This window comes from Semicossyphus pulcher, unplaced genomic scaffold (genome assembly GCF_022749685.1).
Source record: "Semicossyphus pulcher isolate SPU_LCO1_2020_fin unplaced genomic scaffold, fSemPul1.0.p SCAF_7, whole genome shotgun sequence".
In the NCBI taxonomy this organism is placed as follows: domain Eukaryota; kingdom Metazoa; phylum Chordata; class Actinopteri; order Labriformes; family Labridae; genus Semicossyphus; species Semicossyphus pulcher.
Genome location: NW_027211748.1, coordinates 16,565,491 through 16,582,619, shown reverse-complemented (window position 1 = coordinate 16,582,619; position 17,129 = coordinate 16,565,491). Strand labels below are relative to the sequence as shown.

At 42.2% G+C, this 17,129-nt stretch overlaps 1 protein-coding gene across 1 annotated transcript in view; it reads right to left on the bottom strand.

Moving 5' to 3' along the window:
* Positions 1-17,129, bottom strand: part of LOC138611474 (collectin-12-like) — a 40,125-nt gene that overhangs the window by 8,166 nt on the left and 14,830 nt on the right. Inside the window, exons 3-10 of the mRNA XM_069684618.1 lie at positions 10,257-10,379; positions 7,151-7,237; positions 5,978-7,021; positions 5,289-5,861; positions 5,057-5,196; positions 4,858-4,967; positions 4,622-4,700; positions 899-998 (exon numbers count right to left, since the gene is read on the bottom strand). Coding sequence (XP_069540719.1) covers positions 899-998; positions 4,622-4,700; positions 4,858-4,967; positions 5,057-5,196; positions 5,289-5,861; positions 5,978-7,021; positions 7,151-7,237; positions 10,257-10,379 — 2,256 coding nt within the window. The remainder of the gene's footprint in view (positions 1-898; positions 999-4,621; positions 4,701-4,857; positions 4,968-5,056; positions 5,197-5,288; positions 5,862-5,977; positions 7,022-7,150; positions 7,238-10,256; positions 10,380-17,129) is intronic.

The following is a 17,129-nucleotide window of genomic DNA, read 5'->3' as shown; positions in this document are numbered from 1 at the left end:
GCCTATACCCCCACCACCATACAAGTACAAGATAACCAACGCTGTCAAAGAGACAGCTAACAGCACATTTATAAGAAACAGAACAGCCATCTATAATATGATCTGTCAGGCTGAAATAACAGCCCAAACATACCCATTATAAGCTTTGCTTAATTCACGTTCACTGCATATTCTGCGGGCTATAGTTTAATATGGTACTGCTCTGTATAATGAGATGCTTGTGTACTTTGTCCACCTCCTGCAAACTGCTACATGCAAATGAAGTGGTTAACCACTTGGCACAGATCAAAAAGAGACAGGGAAACACAGAGTGAGTCATTTTTTTCATATAGCACCGCATCCTCTTTTCGTTGCTGCAACAGTGAGCTATCAGGCTCATCATATTGGTTAACCAACATACGATGGGATACAGTTGGGCGATGATGAGGCAGATGGCTAGCGAGCTAACGTCACTTCAATTATCTGATGACACCATAAACATCACCAAAAGACCACATTTACATAAAATATGACTTAAAAAAACATGGCAACTAATTTATCAAATGGCGAACTCTGAATGTTTTCGAGGCTTCTGTATAAACTCACACAAATGTTAGTTGCTGCTAGCTAGCTTAAATTTCCACATATAATATGGTTGCAAGCTAACGCTATGTAGCTAACTGTGCTCTCCTGCTAACTGAGCGAATCACAACAAACACAGGCAAGACTGGCATTTAAAAAATGACCATGGACTACACATTTTCCAGCATATCCAGCTTGCAATGTATACTGCCCGACAGCCATATAACAGTATTATTATAGTACTACAGGCTCACATTTAAGTAGCAGACAGGTTGAGAACACAAACAAAGCTACTTTAGCGAGCATGCTAAAATAGCCTCCAGTTCTGATTACTCACCAACATCTTGGTCAAATGGGTTGGTCGTGAAGAGAGGCATTGCTGGCGTATTGACAACAACAGATATCGCCTTCCCCTGGAATCTTCTTTCCCTTTTTGTCTTATTTCATACAATAAAAATGCATAGTAACAACAACTTCATGAATGTCAAATATAACTGTTAGCTGGCTGCTGGTTCTATTCTACACAGTCACTGCTTCGCCAGACGACAACGACCGAGGCATTCTGGGTAATTGAGACAGACAGTTAAGTGTCGAATAAACTGCTGTCATCTACGACAATTTAACGCTCGCAGTCACAGAGCTCGTATTGCGCCTGTCTGCAGTGTACGCGAAAATGAACCGTAAGCTACAAATTTCCTTTGCCGTAAAAAAATAACATGTCATCGTCAGGTGATGGTGATCATGTGACGTTATCTCATCGCGTTGACCACAAAACAGTTGCAGCTACAGCTGTGATGAATATCCAGAAACACTTTAAAACATATTTTGCATCGTTTTAAACCCCACACATTCTGGCAAATCCTTTGCTGATTTACCATTCATAATTTTGTTTGCTTAAAAAAGAACTATACAATTAAATAGGCTAAAGAATGTAACTCTTGAAAAGTTTTAATTCATAAAGATTAGCACAACAGACCTCTCTGATTGTGTTTGACATGAAATCTTGTCTTAAACACATTTTGATTGAGCTCTGATGTCTGATTGTTTTGCATGGTGAATAAAAGCAATTAATGAATGAAAGGATACAGATGGGTCTGAGCCAGTTATCAGCAAAGTATCAATTAGGAGTTTTCAGTCTTCCTTATTTTATATACAGATAAATGGCTTTTCTAACTGACTTCCTCAGCCCATACAAAACCTCCAAGCCCCTCAGATCAAGCCTTGACTGTGGAATAGCCTTCAATCCTCGGTCAGGTCTGCCTCCTCTGTTAAGTCTTTCAAGGCTCGCCTCAAAACATACTTTTTTATGCTAGCTTTTAAGGTCCCCTGGTCCTGAATAGGCCGCCTGTTGTGTTTCGTTTTGTTCTGTCTCAATGTTTTGTTTTCTTTGTTTTGCTTCTTTTATGCGTTGTACGGCACTTCAGTCAGCTGCTGCTGTTTTTAAATGTGCTTCATGATTAAATGGACTTGATGTGACTTTTCATGCAACATCAACAAATACATGTAGTACAACATTTCATAAGACAAAAAGCACTGACTCTACACACAGTTTATTTCCCATTTTATTTAGATCCATAGGAACTTGGTAAATTAATTAATGAAGGCATAATAAGCCTTCGGTTCGGTCTTTAAGCATGATATGAATTGTAAAAGGTCAATCATACAACAATAACTGATTATGCTTATTATACACGTGTAACAAATCTCAAAAATTGTATTTGGCATAGCGAACAGCTCATTGCATTCTACATTACAAAAACATTACATATTGTTGATATGTGCTTCATACTGTATAAAACATACTGGCAGACAAATCCTGAAAAATACTGTCCATAGAACAGCAGCAATGCTCACACTGAACACCTGTTATCAAAGACAAAACAAAAAGATGACATTGATTTTTCATTTTGTAGAAAAGTGAAGTTTACACTTGTCGTAATTGTATTTATCATATAAATTTGCAGTCATTTCCTGATGGTGAGTGGGCGCTCATCATTTTTTCGGGAGCTTATTTCTAATCACAGTTCTGAATCTGTGAATTATTTGACAGTATAAAAACATTTCAGCATCACTAACAATATAACTCTCTGATATAGATTTTTTCTAAATGTAAAGATTGAGAAGGCAGCCAAGAGATGAAACTCTATCCCATCTAACAATGTTTATTTGTGAAGTATTATTTACAGATACACCTGTACAACACTGGCTGCACCAAGTAAGGACTTAGTAAAGCCTAAATAATGCCTACATTCTCATGTTTCCTTCAGTACAAATACTAAATCAATACAATAGTGGGCTGCATCCGGCCATCGTTCTCTGTCTTCTATGCACCACACTGTGTTGTAAAGTGCCTTTAAGACAAAGATCAGTCCAAGTCTCAGTGATGCTCGGCTGAGCTGGCTTTATCTGAGTCCTCCAGTCATCTAGAGCTCCTCCTCATGTCCTTCATTATCCTCTTATCTTCAACCTCAGCTTCAGCATCTTCACTTCTCTCCCACAGACAGCTCACACTGTCTTAGATGGATGCTATAAAACTGGATCTTTCACTGCGAAGAGAGCAACACAAATGAAAAGATACACTTTAACAACTTATTGATGTTATTAAAGACTGATACATTGACAGTTATAGCAACACTTAACTAAAACTGGTCATTTGCAACCTTATTAGAATGTTTAGGAAACTACACCAGAATACATTTGCACCTTGTAATGACATATCTTGGGGCAATCAGTGACATGACACAAGCATATATTTATACTTAAGATTTGACTGTCACTAATAACATCCGTTTCCAGTTTTTTTTCTATTGTAGAGTGGATAATATCCATCCATCCATTATCTTCCGCTACTCGGGGCCGGGTCGCGGTGGCAGCAGGCTAAGCAAGGCTCCTATCGATGTGAAGGAGTAGCGGCACCACTCCGAGCTCCCTCCAGATGTTCGAGCTCCTGACCCTATCTCTAAGGCTGAGCCAAGCCACCCTCCGGAGGGCTTATTTCAGCCACTTGTATCTGCGATCTCTTTCTTTCTGTCACTACCCAAAGCTTGTAACCATAGGTGAAGGTTGGAACGTAGATCGACTGGTAAATCGAAAGCTTTGCCTTCAGGCTGAACTCCCGCTTCGCCACGACGGGCCGGGACACGCGTGCATTGCTGATGCTGCTCGACCCGCCAGTCAATCTCACAATCCATTTTACCCTCACTCGTAGCAAGACCCCGAGACACTTAAACTCCTTCGTTTTCCGGCAGAGAACCATGGCCTCAGACTTGGAGGTGCTGACTCTCATCCCAACCACTTTGTGGTTTGACTAAATATTTCCTACCTCTGAAGCTAAGATGCTTTTTGAAGACCAATTTGATAATGTAATTTTCTTCATGAAAAAGCTAAATACAGAGCAGTCTTGGAGATACATGGTTTTTAAAGGACAATACTGAGTTGATGGTAATCATCATATCAGCCCTCTGGTGTCTGATGTCAAACCACATGCACAAACAACCAACATTATATTTGTTGTGAGGTCTGATGTACTGTAGCTTATAACTATACAAAATATATATATATCTATATTTCCCGAACAGCCGAGTGAAGTCAACCTCCCGATGAAGATGTGAAATGGTCAGTAGATCTAAAACAAGGGGACCTTAAGATGAGATTGTGTCCTCAAGGTGCACTGCTGCTTATTTTGAGTCAGACCCATTTACACCCTCCTGGTGCCATAAATATCACAAATTATCACGATGGCAAAGGTGAACGAATACGCTGCAGAAAATAGTCCCAAACATTTGCACCCGTTTTCGTGCCCAGCAGGTTTCGGGATGTTATATATCTGTGACTTGTTTTTTCAGGATATACATCTTGAATAAGAATAAATGGGTTTGGGGCTGAGTACCACAGACTAAGTTGGAAAAGTGTAACCAACACATGCACACACACCCACACACAATCAAATCAGGAGATTTCAAATTTCAAAAAGCCTGATATATAAAAAGAACTAACAGTCAGAGGCACGTTCACAGATGAAACCGATGAGGTCAGTGCAGTAGAAATCGTTCCAGTTGGCATTATGGATCAGGCCGGCACAGTCCTCGCCGTCTTCATGGCCATGTGTCCAGTTATCAGGCTGGCCAGGCTTCCACTTCCTGATATCAACAACGTGACAAATATGTGTCAAAGTCCAAGCAACATACAAGACGTCTGTTTGTTTATTACATTCACAGAAGTTTGTTGTTTTAAAACAGAATGAAAGAAGACAGAAATTGCAGCTGCTTTATAACAGAATCATTCAGGTGAACTCACTTGAACACAGGCAGGGTCCCATCCACCCATTTCCAGACGTTTTCCTCCTCCCTGTCTGTGAGGCCCAGCCAGAAATAGCCTTTTCCTGCGATTGCATTTCTCACAAATGTCTACAGATGGAAGAACAAAAGATATAAAGACAATACATTCTTGTATTTAAAGTTATTTTTAAAAACATGTTCATTCTTATCTCGTTTACCTGTTCGTCATTATCGTTAATAATGAGCATGTGAGATGACTTGTTGGCACAAAACTGGGAGGACTGGTCGAAGTTGAGCCTTTGGGGGCTGGAGAAGTAATAGCAGCTGTCTCCAAACTTTCTGAACTCAGGTGGGCAGCCTGGGATGGATCATTTACACAATCATACAATGAGCAGGTAAAGTCACATCTTATCTTATTTAGTTATTTACTTCTTCATCCATTGAACTCACCGGGTGCTGGAGTGGTGGCGACAGGAGGCTGGACCTGCGCGGACGTGGAGCCTTGTGGTTCCTCTGCTGGTTTCGGAGGTAGAGCCGGTTTGGGGGAACCAGGGACCTTAGCGGGCTGGGTCGGCTGAGGGGGCTTTGAAGGTGGAGGAGGTACGGGTGCAGGTAACCCTGGTAGCCCTGGAGGACCAGCAGGGCCGATGGGTCCAACAGGCCCACGAGGCCCCTCCAACCCGGCAGGTCCTGCTGCTCCTCTAGGCCCCTGCGGCCCTTCTGGTCCTGGCATCCCTTTTTGTCCGTCTAGACCAGGAAGCCCCGGAGCCCCAGGGTCACCTTTTTCACCAGGACTGCCAGTTCGACCTCCAGACCCTCTTGATCCTTTAGCTCCTGGAAGACCTCGCGCCCCAGCAGTGCCCTTTGGACCTGTTACACCTGGTGGTCCAACAGCGCCTTTGTCTCCTTTGGGTCCCACCAACCCTGGCATCCCTTTGTCCCCTTTATCGCCCTTTTGTCCTGATGTGCCGACTGGCCCCTGGGGACCTCTGTCACCCTTGGCCCCCCTTGGACCTGGTGGACCTGAAACATAACAGCAGATGAGAGGACTATCCATGTCAGAATCTACTGTTAAAGTTAAGATCCATAAGCATCTTTTTGTTGCCAGTACATGGATACACAGGGACTTCTGTTCTTACCCTGCAGGATGGTGAAGTTGGTGATGAGCTGGGTGTGCTTGCTGTCCACCAGCTTCATCTCCTCCATCACTATGGAGAGGTTACTGACCTCTCTGTCCAGCCTGGCTGTCAACTCATCCTGCTGGGCTTTCAGCTCCTGGCTCTCTACCTTGGCATCGGTCACACTGCCATTCAGCCCCAGTAACAGGTCTGAGTGCCTAATCAGGGTCTCAGCGCAGGACCTCAGGCCGTTCAGGTCCGAGCTGATGGCACCAAGAAGCTGTGAGGAAAAGCTCACGTTCCCGGTCACACGGTCCATGTCGTTCTCCTGTCTGTCTAATCGCGCTTCCATGTCATCAAACTTGGAAGAGGTGGTGTTATCGTGGTCTCTCTGGTGGTCCATCATCTCACGCAGGCTCTGGTCGTGGCCCTCAGTGAGAGCTGAGGCGTTCTGGATCTGGCTGGCCAGCGTGCTGAGCTGAGCCCCCAAGTCGTCCAGAGCGTCACCGTTGGTCCGGGCCAGGGCGGAGTTGTTTGCTGCCAAAACCTGGAGGTTCTGGACCTTCTCCTTCAGCCACTCTGTGTCAGCCTTTGTCTGCCTGGCAGTCTGCTGCAGACCCTGATAGTCATTCTTCAGCTTCTGCACTGCCTGGCCTGCGTCCTCCACCGTCTTCTGCAGCGAGCTGAGCAGATTACGCTGCTGGGCCTGGGTGATGTTTAGCGCACTGACGCTGACCTGGGTCTTGCTCTGCTCTGTGACCTGGCTCTGTATCTCCGACTGGAGCCATGCAGTGTCTGTCTGTAGGTTGTCAATCATGGCGCCGTAGGTGGCCAGTGTGTGGTTAACACCGCGCAGTGAGGCAGCATTGCCTTGCAGAAAACTCTGCAGGGAGACATGGCCGTTCTGCATATCATCCCCTGTGTTCCAGAGGTCATCCAGCATGTCTCTGTTTCTGGCGGCCCTGACGGCGATATCATCCAGCTGGCGCTGTAAAGCCTCCAGATCTGACTTGAAAGTCTTTATCACACTTGTGGCATTTACTGACTTCTCTCCGGTCTGATCATCTGAAAAGGTGACACACACAAAAACATCTATTTTTAAAAGGAAATTCAAAGAAATTAACAGTGTATTAATTTTTTTCCACAGCTTTAATAGACTCAAACTATCCATATTTAACACCTAACGACACTTACCTAGTTTCTTTAGGTCTGTCTCCACAGCATTGATCTTGCCTCCATAATTCTGCATGCCCTCTGTGACGTTGTCCATTCTCTGGACCACTGACAAAAGAGGGAAAAGAAGTTCAATGTTAATACATCCACACGGTATGTTTACTCACAGGGCAATGATTCAATGTAAACATAGAATATGGGTGCAAGAGATGCAAGGCCCATGTGTGAGCAGCAGAGGGTGCTGTTGTGTTCATTCGTCTTTAGTGAATAACTGGAAACTCAAAGAGCGGTTCTGATGGCAGGATGTTAAACAGACTAAAAAGTTTCCTAAGTTTTGTAACCGACCAACTGCATCTGTTGGTGGTTACGGAATTCAATTTTTAGTACATTCATAAATTCCACTTCATGAGTACAAACAATGTCAAACACATGAAGAATACCACAGAGTTACACTGTTTCCACTTTCTCTCTCCTCCTCACATCTGCAACCAGAGTTCATCTCCTCTCCTTCATGGATTGTTTTTCTGTCGGTATGTGGGCGTCTTAAAAGTTCACTGGAAAACATCCTTAGCGTTCACTGTTATCATTCCATAAGCGACAAAAACAAGAAACAAAAACACGCACTGGGGACAAACAAAAAAAACACGGGCCCAGATTCAAAGAGCTGTTGGTCTGAGAGGCTGCACACTGAGTTCCTGCTCTTTAAAAAGCTAATTTCTTTTCCATTTTGAGTGCTGAAAAATAAAGTGTTTATGCCTTATTTGTTATCAAGATTGTTACATTGCTACAGCTCTGAGACCCATCCTTGATAAAAGTGATGTATTTGTTATATAAAACAGAAATCCTGCTTTTCCTCTGTCACCTTGATGTCGTGCATACCTTCTTATTACCTGTTTGCTTTCCTTACTAGTACTGTTATGAAAAAGCATTACAAGTTATATAAGGCTGCTAAATTGAGCGCGGCTTATTAGCTGACTATTGTGACCCAAATTATGAGCCAGTTATCTAACATGAGGCCCGGAAGATTAATGCAGCAGGAGTAGACACGCAGCAGGTAACACAAACAACAATTAAATTGGGGGCAGAAAAATCGGTTTATGTTTGCTGGTTAACAACAATACATGTGGTTAAGGCTGGATAGAGGAGGAAAACAGGAACAAGCCAGCCTACGCTTGCTAACTATTTTGGACACTTGCAGCCATTTGTGAGTCAACCTGTGGTTCATGAGACAACAAATTGCTACCAAGCCATAAAATCTCCTCTGGGTTGTTAAGCCAGGGTTGTCGGTTCATGGTCATCTGGTAGACGTTAGAGCCAAACCAACAAAATCACATGCGCTCCACGCAAACACAGACCCAAATCTGGAAACGCAAAACAACCCGACAGCACTTATGTTGTCTGATTCCAACGTGGTTTCGAGTAAATGTGCAAATGCAGTTTGTATCTGTTGTTTCAGATCAGATCAGGCCGCCTGTGGAGCAGGTGGGACTTAAATATTTTGCCCAAGGATATTTTGACAGGTTTTCTTAGATTGATTGGGGCCACAAACGTGTAAGATTGGACAATACACAAAGTGCATTCCTTATTGATGGCGCATGTGATAAATGGAATTCCTCTCTGTTTCCAGTTAACATCACTGCCCTGGTTCAAACAGGGAGAAACAGCAACAAAAAAAGGGTTGCAGTAAGGACAATGTTGCACAACAAATGTGTTTATAATCTCAGGCGATGGCTTTTATCTGAACGATATCAATACATCAGAGAGTAAACAAAGGATTCTGTCAAGAGTCTCTTAAAGAGCTAAATCTTGAGCTTTACTCTCACTTTGGATTGAATTTAATTCTGTCGCCAGTGATATTAAAGTCATAAACCAGCATTGGAACATTTTTGACTAATTATGGTGCTAAACGAGAAGTCAGGAGATCATTAAGTTAGAAGAAGACATCCTCTAAGGACCGTGAATCTGTTTACGGAGCATCATGGCCAAGACGTCTCGTACCTCATAAATGGCAGAATAAATTGATCGTCAATGGTTCCCAAACGATGTGTATGAATGCTGGAGAGTACCACTGACAGGCATACTGGACAAACACTTGGAACAGGTGCTTAATGTTTTAAAACAGGATACATTTTGGTTGGGTATCGGCACAAAACTATTTGGTTAGGTTTGTCGTCACTTAAAGCTCCCATGAGGAACTTTCAGTTTGGGTTGATTTTGGCGCCCCCTGTGGACAAAGTGGTACCTCTTCTCTCTTTGCTGCATGACCGGTACATATGGAAGAAGTGTTTTTTAAATAAAAACTCTCCTCCTGCTTTCTTTCAACATTCAAATGTATCACTCGCTGTGAATCTTTACCCTGTAAAATATAAAAAAAGCCTGATTTGGCAGCGTGAAGTTAACCACCTTGTCTGACGCCTACCCCCAGCCAGCGGTTTCAGGCATTAAAAATTACTATAAAGATATAATCAATCTTGTTGCTGATGATCTTGTTTGCTTTTTTAGGTCATATAGAGGCATCAGTATTAATTTCAGTGTGTTTCATGCCCAGCTAAAAACTCCTCACAGGAGCTTTAAATTACCCAACATTAAGTGTTGGTTTAACTACACAGGACACAATCTGTGGTGTCTTGTGTTAGCGGTAGCGTCCTCCCTAAGACTTCCTCTTTAGCTCTCATCATTATTACTATGGCCACTGTAAGCACTGCTCGTAATAAGCGCTTTGCAAAGACTATCTTTATGCATATTTTTGTGAGGGTCGTCTGTCAATACTCGTCAGTATTAATGTGGCCAATGACCCCCATTAATAACCCGACAGTCTCATAGAGAGCGTGGCTAAAAACAACAGAAGGCTGGTATAACCTTAGATAACTAATACCTCACTGATGCTTTAAGACTTACTGACATTTAAGGAAACTTTGGTGGATTCTTGAAAGTCAATCTAAGGGCAGTGGTTTTAAAATCCAGTCAAAGTATGGTCTTATTTTATTTACTTACTTACTTGCATATTGCACAGGGTTTCTGAAATACTACCATTGTTACAAAAATGACCATAGTACCATTTTAAAGCTGAATGATGAAAAAAATCTGTAGCCATAAGAAGCAGTTTGTGACTGTCGTTTGGACTCACCTTTGTATCCAAGCACAGCCACTGCTATGGTGAGCAGGGTGCAGAGCACATACAGCAGTGCAATGGCCGCCCTCAGAGCCCAGTCATTTTTACACTTGGTGCACTCCGTCCCCTCCTGAATTCCTGCAACATACAGCAGACGTTACGTCACAAATCCGTGTGTAGTATGCAGAAAATAGGCTTCATCCCCGCAGCAGTATGATGGAAGCAGTAGTAATCATATATTGTGCAACTGGAGCAGTGAGTTACTGAAAGCAGCCCAAAGGTTGTCATTCTGAGATGAAATCACATGAATGTTTTTGTCTTTTCATTACTGAGTTTAGAATCGCATGTTTAAAAATGGGACACGCGGAGTCTGTTTTCAGCCAAGGATCAATTGAAAACATTCCCCCTCATGAAAAGGCAAGAAGACTCACTATGAAAGTGAAACACATGTGTCACCCATACGACAAAGAAAGCAAAACTAAACAGTTCTGAGCCATTCCTCGCTGCCATCCAACCTAAACCCACCGTAAAGAGAAATCTCTGGTCATTCCTGTCACAGATGTTGTTCACTTGTTTGACACTACCTCCTGAAAAGCACCAACACCATGTGATACAATGCTAAACATTCAGCTACAGACAGGATGTTTACATGGCTTCATTAGAAGTGACTGAGAGCCTCTGGCAGCAGAGTGAGGGGGCAGCTGGTGTGTGTTCACAGCAGGCAATAAAGATCTTTCTGGGGTTACGACGAACTTTAAGTCCGATTATAAAGGAAGAGAGAATTTGTGGAAATCTGTAACAGTCTTTCAGACACAATTAAGGTTATGAAATAAGAATCCTGAGCACAGTTAATTTATTTTCTCATTGTACTTAACTTGCCATAAACTTTGGGCTTTCCAAAAAATCTTATTACAACTTGATTACAATTTTTGCTTTGGACTCACTCAAGTCATTATTGGGATCTCAGAATTAAAGAGCATTGCTAAGAATAGGTTCAATGGGGCAGTAATCACCAGCAGTCAGATGATCATACAGGCTGTAAACAAGCCTTCAGTTTAGACCAGACTAGGAGAGAGCACATCCAAAAGGTACAAAAGGCAAATCTTGCCCCAACTGTCTTTGGTGTAGCAAAGTAGCCAGTGTCCAGGATTTAGGGCCTGTGTCCACTAAATGCGTTTTTTTGTGTTGGCAGCGCCTCTGATCTATACAAAACCAGTGCAGGTCAGCATTTTCAGCACTCAGTTTCCTAAGCACAAAAAAAGCTCAGTTGAAAAAGTTTTGGAACTTTTAGAACACCGCTGCGCTCGTCAATGTCACTTCTCCCTCACCGACCAATCAAAATCAAGAAGGGGCGGGACTCTCAATATTAACTTTCTCAATAACAATGGCGGAGAAGCTAATCCTTTATCCTTTGCTGCTAATGCCAGGACATGGTTCTTTTCCATTGTTTTTATGTTTTCTTCGTAAATTTTCCTTTATAAAAACAAATATTAGGCAAAAAGAGCAACAGACTTAACAATTGCTACCAAGGAAGCGGAAGTGCCGCCAGTCAACTTTTGTAACCTCGCAACAGTAAGTGCCGGTGAGAGGCACTCTGAAATTGACGTCGTAGGTGCAGCCGGCCCAAAAAACTTAGTTAGTGGACACAGGCCATTAAGCAATTACATTTAGATGTACTGTTTTATCATAACCAGTAAAAACAATGGGCAGAGCAGTGACAGTTGAACCTAAGCTGCTATAAGAAAAAATCAGTAAATGTCTGACAGGTCGAAAGGATCAGTGGTCGGAGAATTTTCTTCTGCTCATCACATTCATATGATCTTTGACAGTAGTGGCACCAAAATCTTTCCCACGTGAAACACAAAAAGTATCTTTACATTAAGTTGTGCCAAGTCAAGGTTTTGAACAGGGCACAGTGCACACAAAAACAGGGGTTTTAAAAGGGTGGCATTCAAGTTGGGGCTCCTGAATTAGACACAATTCTGTATCCCTTTCCAACTCTGAAATCCTCTCCATTTTATGAGATATTTAAGTTGAGTACACAACAAATGAACACAATGCGTTTGGGTTAAGTCTTTATCTAAAGCATGGCTCAGGATGCCCCGTGCCATTTTGGGTAGGTCTGTTTCTTTTCACTCCAAACTTCCCCAGCTGGACGGACATCTTCGTATGACTTCCTCTCCAGAGGCCTGGCTCTGTCTCTTTAAGTCGTGTCACCCGTGATGGGACTGAATGTGCAGCCACAAGAGGCTCCATCTTTCCCAGTCAGGGGTGGGCCGGGACCACCAGAGGGGCACTGGGGGGTTGGCCCTATCGGCCTTGGACCTACACATCTGTGCAAACATCACATCTGACCACCTCAAAGGGGCCCAGCCGCAGACCCAGACATGGATATGCAGGTCTGTGTTGTCCTTGTGTGTACTGAGGGCCTCATGTTGGGAACCAGTGAGGAAGGCTCCATCAGAGACCCCCACCCCCCCACTGGTGCTGACCACATGCTGCTTAAAGGACAACATCACACCATGTAAACAAGCAGCCGGCCGTCTGCAGGTTTGCGTCAAGAGCAAAGCAGGGCTGGTGTTTTTGTGTTCATTAGAGGATGAACTCGACCGTGGTGGCTGTTTCATGTGTGTACTTTCAGGGTCACTGGAGTTCAAATACTTTCTCACAGTCAAAACTCCTTTTTACATTCTACATGTTTCAATAATTAACATTTCTATGGAAAAAAAAACACTTTTACCATATAAAGACACATTCTTCTATGTACAATGGCCACACATAGCTTTGTTACACTACACAGCCTTTGAAATAAACATGGCTGTCATCAGTCTGCATTCAGAGACGGACTGTGTTGTTGACTGGATTCGGTGTCAGGCTTAACATGTTGTTACACTTGCTTTAATGTTACTGCGTCCTGCTCTTAAACAGAGATATAACTACATTTTAGTACTGTTCACATTATATACAATTATAATAAGGGCACTTAAGGTTATAAGGGTAATAAATTACTAACAAAACAGGCTGACTCTTACCCTGTCAAGCATGGCCATCATGGGACTAGTTAAGTCACTTCATTTGTAGAGCATGTTTATCCTTAATTTCTAAACTTAAAGTTTAGTTGACAAAAAAATAGGTACGATGACATCATATCATGTGATTAATTATAGACAATAAAAGGTAGCCACAAGTCAGTTATAAAATGATGAGTCTTGATGGGAACTTTTCCACATCAAAGTCTGTTTACAGGTCTGACAGAGCACTACTGCACATGTGAAAAATGTCTGTAAAGCATTTTGTCTCCAGAGGGAGCCGTGTGAAGTCTGGGAATTTGCCTCAAGTGATGTCACATGAGTCAGCTGGGCCTGAAGACTACAAGTTTGAGAATAAAAAAAGGTGATGTTAGAATTATTAGAAACTTATGGTTCTGAAACACACCTAAATCCAACCCAAATTTCAGCCGATGAAGATGCACTGTGGGTAATGTAGGCGCCAGATGTCGACAAGGAAGTTTTAAAAGACATAATCTCTGGTTCTGCCCAATCAACTTTGAGCCTTTCTAGAAATTGTGTCCATGTGAGACCAATAATATTATTGGACAGCAATCCTAAATCAGTGTTGTCCTCTTTAAAGACAGGATGTAAAAGTTGCCAAAGATGGAGAAGACCTTACAAACTGTATTTGTACAAACGGTTCCATAGTGAGGGGGCAGAAATGGAAAATGCTGAATCACCTTTGGATTCTGACTTGGAACACAGATGTTCAAGCAATTTGTCCATCATATGAAAAGTTTGTTGGTAAAATCACAGCCAAAGTTGAAAGTGCTTTACCTGCCATAACTGTTGTACTTAAACAAACAGTAAAGTTCCTGGACGTTACACCTTCACTGTAGAAGCTGGCAGAGACAGCTTACAAACCCAGACTGCCGTGTTCTCACAGCAAAGATAGTTCCACTGAACTAACATGGAAATATATTCTGGGCAGAGCAGCCAGTAGCTCCTTCCAGGGTCACAACATTTTCCCTCTGCTTGTCACTGGAGTATTTTCCTGTTCCCCTCTCAGGGATTTTGCTTAAACTACAGTTCTGTCAGCGATGTGGCGCACAGCAATGATGAAAAGCAAATGCTCCCAAGGTAGCTGCAGTATTCTGTTACACAGGATACAAAAAGAAAATAAGACTAATGGATTCCTATATTTATACTAGTCGTGGGACAAGTAGTTTCTGTCATATATGATGGCTTGTTTTGAGATGATTACATGCACAGAGTGTAGTAAACATTACTTAGACTTTTATCCTTGTATCCTGATGATGATAATCTCAGCATGTTATAGTGAAGTCTTGGACAATCAACAACATCATGTACTCTCTTTCTAAGGCAAATTCGAAGGGTCATATAAAGTTCCTGCACAATTATGATTAAAAGAAAATCAAAAAAGCCTTCAAAAAATTAATAATCCCTTTCTTTTCTTCCTTGCATGTACTGTTTTAGTTTTGTGTTACAACTCCTCAGTAAGTGTGTCATGTTTCAAACCCACAGCACAATTGTGACTTCTTGCTGCCGACGCATATACTACCACAGTATATAAACATGCTGACACATACATGTCGTGAGCTGACTGAAAACACATTGCTAAACCAAATGGTCCGATGCAGAACACGGAGGACTGAGTCTGTGGAGAGTAAAGAAGGTGGACGGCAGCCAGAACGTCCCAATCAACAAGCTGGAGTCCTGCCAGATGATTCCCAAGAGGTACATAAATGTCAGAAAAGCCTAGAAAGAGCAGAGGTAAAACACGGGGAATACTGTGTCTTACATATTATTGCTGTCAAGCGAGAAGCATGTGTCTCCAGTTTAGGCTTGTTCTATGTATTTACATTATCGTTTTTGAGCTGTGCTTATGGAGCATGACAAAAAAAGGGATGTTTCCCAAAGATCTAATACAGTTATCTGAAAGCTACTTTATAGCCATGCTAGCAGTGTGCCTCTATGGGTCGACAAAAAAAGATGTGACCAGAGGACTTTGGTGACCTCTTAACTTTTACTGTAGCACCACAAAAAGGCTAACACTTATGGTTTTAAGTGAAAAGTTACATTTCATGTACCTTCATTGTAATATATTTGAAGACATCTAGCTCATTCAAAAGGTCAGGAATTTGTCTATATCTTAGTTTATACCAGCAAAATAAAAAATCCCCTCAGCTATTCTTTACTAGCTTGCTCTATTGTTACCTTGCAAAAAATATAGCATGCTAACAGGCTAAACTAGGATGGTTAACTTAGTAAACACAGTTACTGTTAAACATTAGTAAGTTAGCATTGAGAGTATGTAAGCATACTGACATTAGCGTTTAGCTGAAAGTATTGCTGTGCTGAAATACAGCCTCACAGTGCTGCTAGCAAGGCTGAAGACTCTAAGTTGACTTTTTTTCTAGCTTCATTAGCCGCCAGCAATGTGTAATAATTTCCCAACTAATCAGATACAAAACAGTAGAAGATGCCCAAGAGAAGAAGAGAAGGAAGAAGAACAAGAAGAGGAAGAAAAAGGAAATGTTTTTGTAAATTGTGTCTCAGGTTAGCTGTTAGCATTGTTAGCTGTTACGCAACTAAACCACAGAGGAAGAGAAATGTAGAGCTCTTCAAATAAGAGGCAGAGAGACAAATATGGGGGCAGTCCAGTGTGGTGTCTGTAAAACAGCTGTATTTCATTTGGCCTCTGACTCAGTCAAAGTATAAAAAAAATCTCAACACTTATTCCCTTATTCCATGTACCTGCCATTAGACCTGCCATTAGACCTGCCCGCATGCCCTGTCTCACTGCTGGCTGGCAGTGGAAACTTCCATGGCCCCACAAAGAAACCCTGTACAGACCAGAGCCTTTTTGTGTGAAGACGCTTTGTGCCGAGTGTTAATACGATGTTATATACAGTAACAGGGAGGTGACCACAGGAATTCTTTCACTTCACAGCCTTCCATTTTGTGTAAATATGAAAGTTGAATATGCTCAAAAACCAGTAGTCACACTGACAGGCCATGCTGTGGCCTTCTCCACCTGAATGGAGTCTGAAGGAATAAAAGGCTGCCAAATGCTGCATTTTCATTTCACATTCAAAGGGAACACATATTTTTTTATTAAAGTGGTTACGCTACTGTGTGGAACATGTCATAGAAGTTACAGTTCTACAATCAGCCTAGTGCCTAGTGAGTAGCCTCATTACTGCAACTTATTTGAGTAAAGTAAAAGTAAAGTTGTGTAGTTAAAGACCTGTAGCCAAACCCTTATTTCTTCTGGGGTTGATATACTTCTGAGGTCGTTCAGAGGCCCGAGGAGTTGACACATAGACTGAAGCTAAATGCTAACATCTGCATGCTAGCATTGTCACAATTAGACCTCTAATATGCCGATGTGTGGCAGGCATTGTTTGCATGTCTCACAGTTTATTTCAGTCTTTAAAATGTTTAATTAGCTAATTAACAAGAACAAAGCATAAAGAAAAGCTAAGGCTGATGTAGAAAATAATAAAGTATGTGAGAAGATGAACTTTTGACCTGATGATAGGTGTTAAAAAACTATAAATATCAATCTCATAGATGCAGTCTTTAAAACATCAGATGGTCATAAGGATTATTCCTTTGTGAACATGAATGTTAAATGGGAATCCATCCAATAGTTGTTGAGATATCTCAGCCTAGACCAAATGGGTGAACTTACCCCCAGACCCAGCCAACATTTCCATCCCTAAAGCCATGCTGCTAACATGGCTAAGCAGCCCTTTCCTCTAATCATCCGGTGGCCCCTCAGATCTCTCTTTCGACTTCTTTGGGAGTCCATCCAGTTAAGGACCCTAAAGCTCTCGACAGATTACTTTGTCATTGTTTAGCCGACAATTTG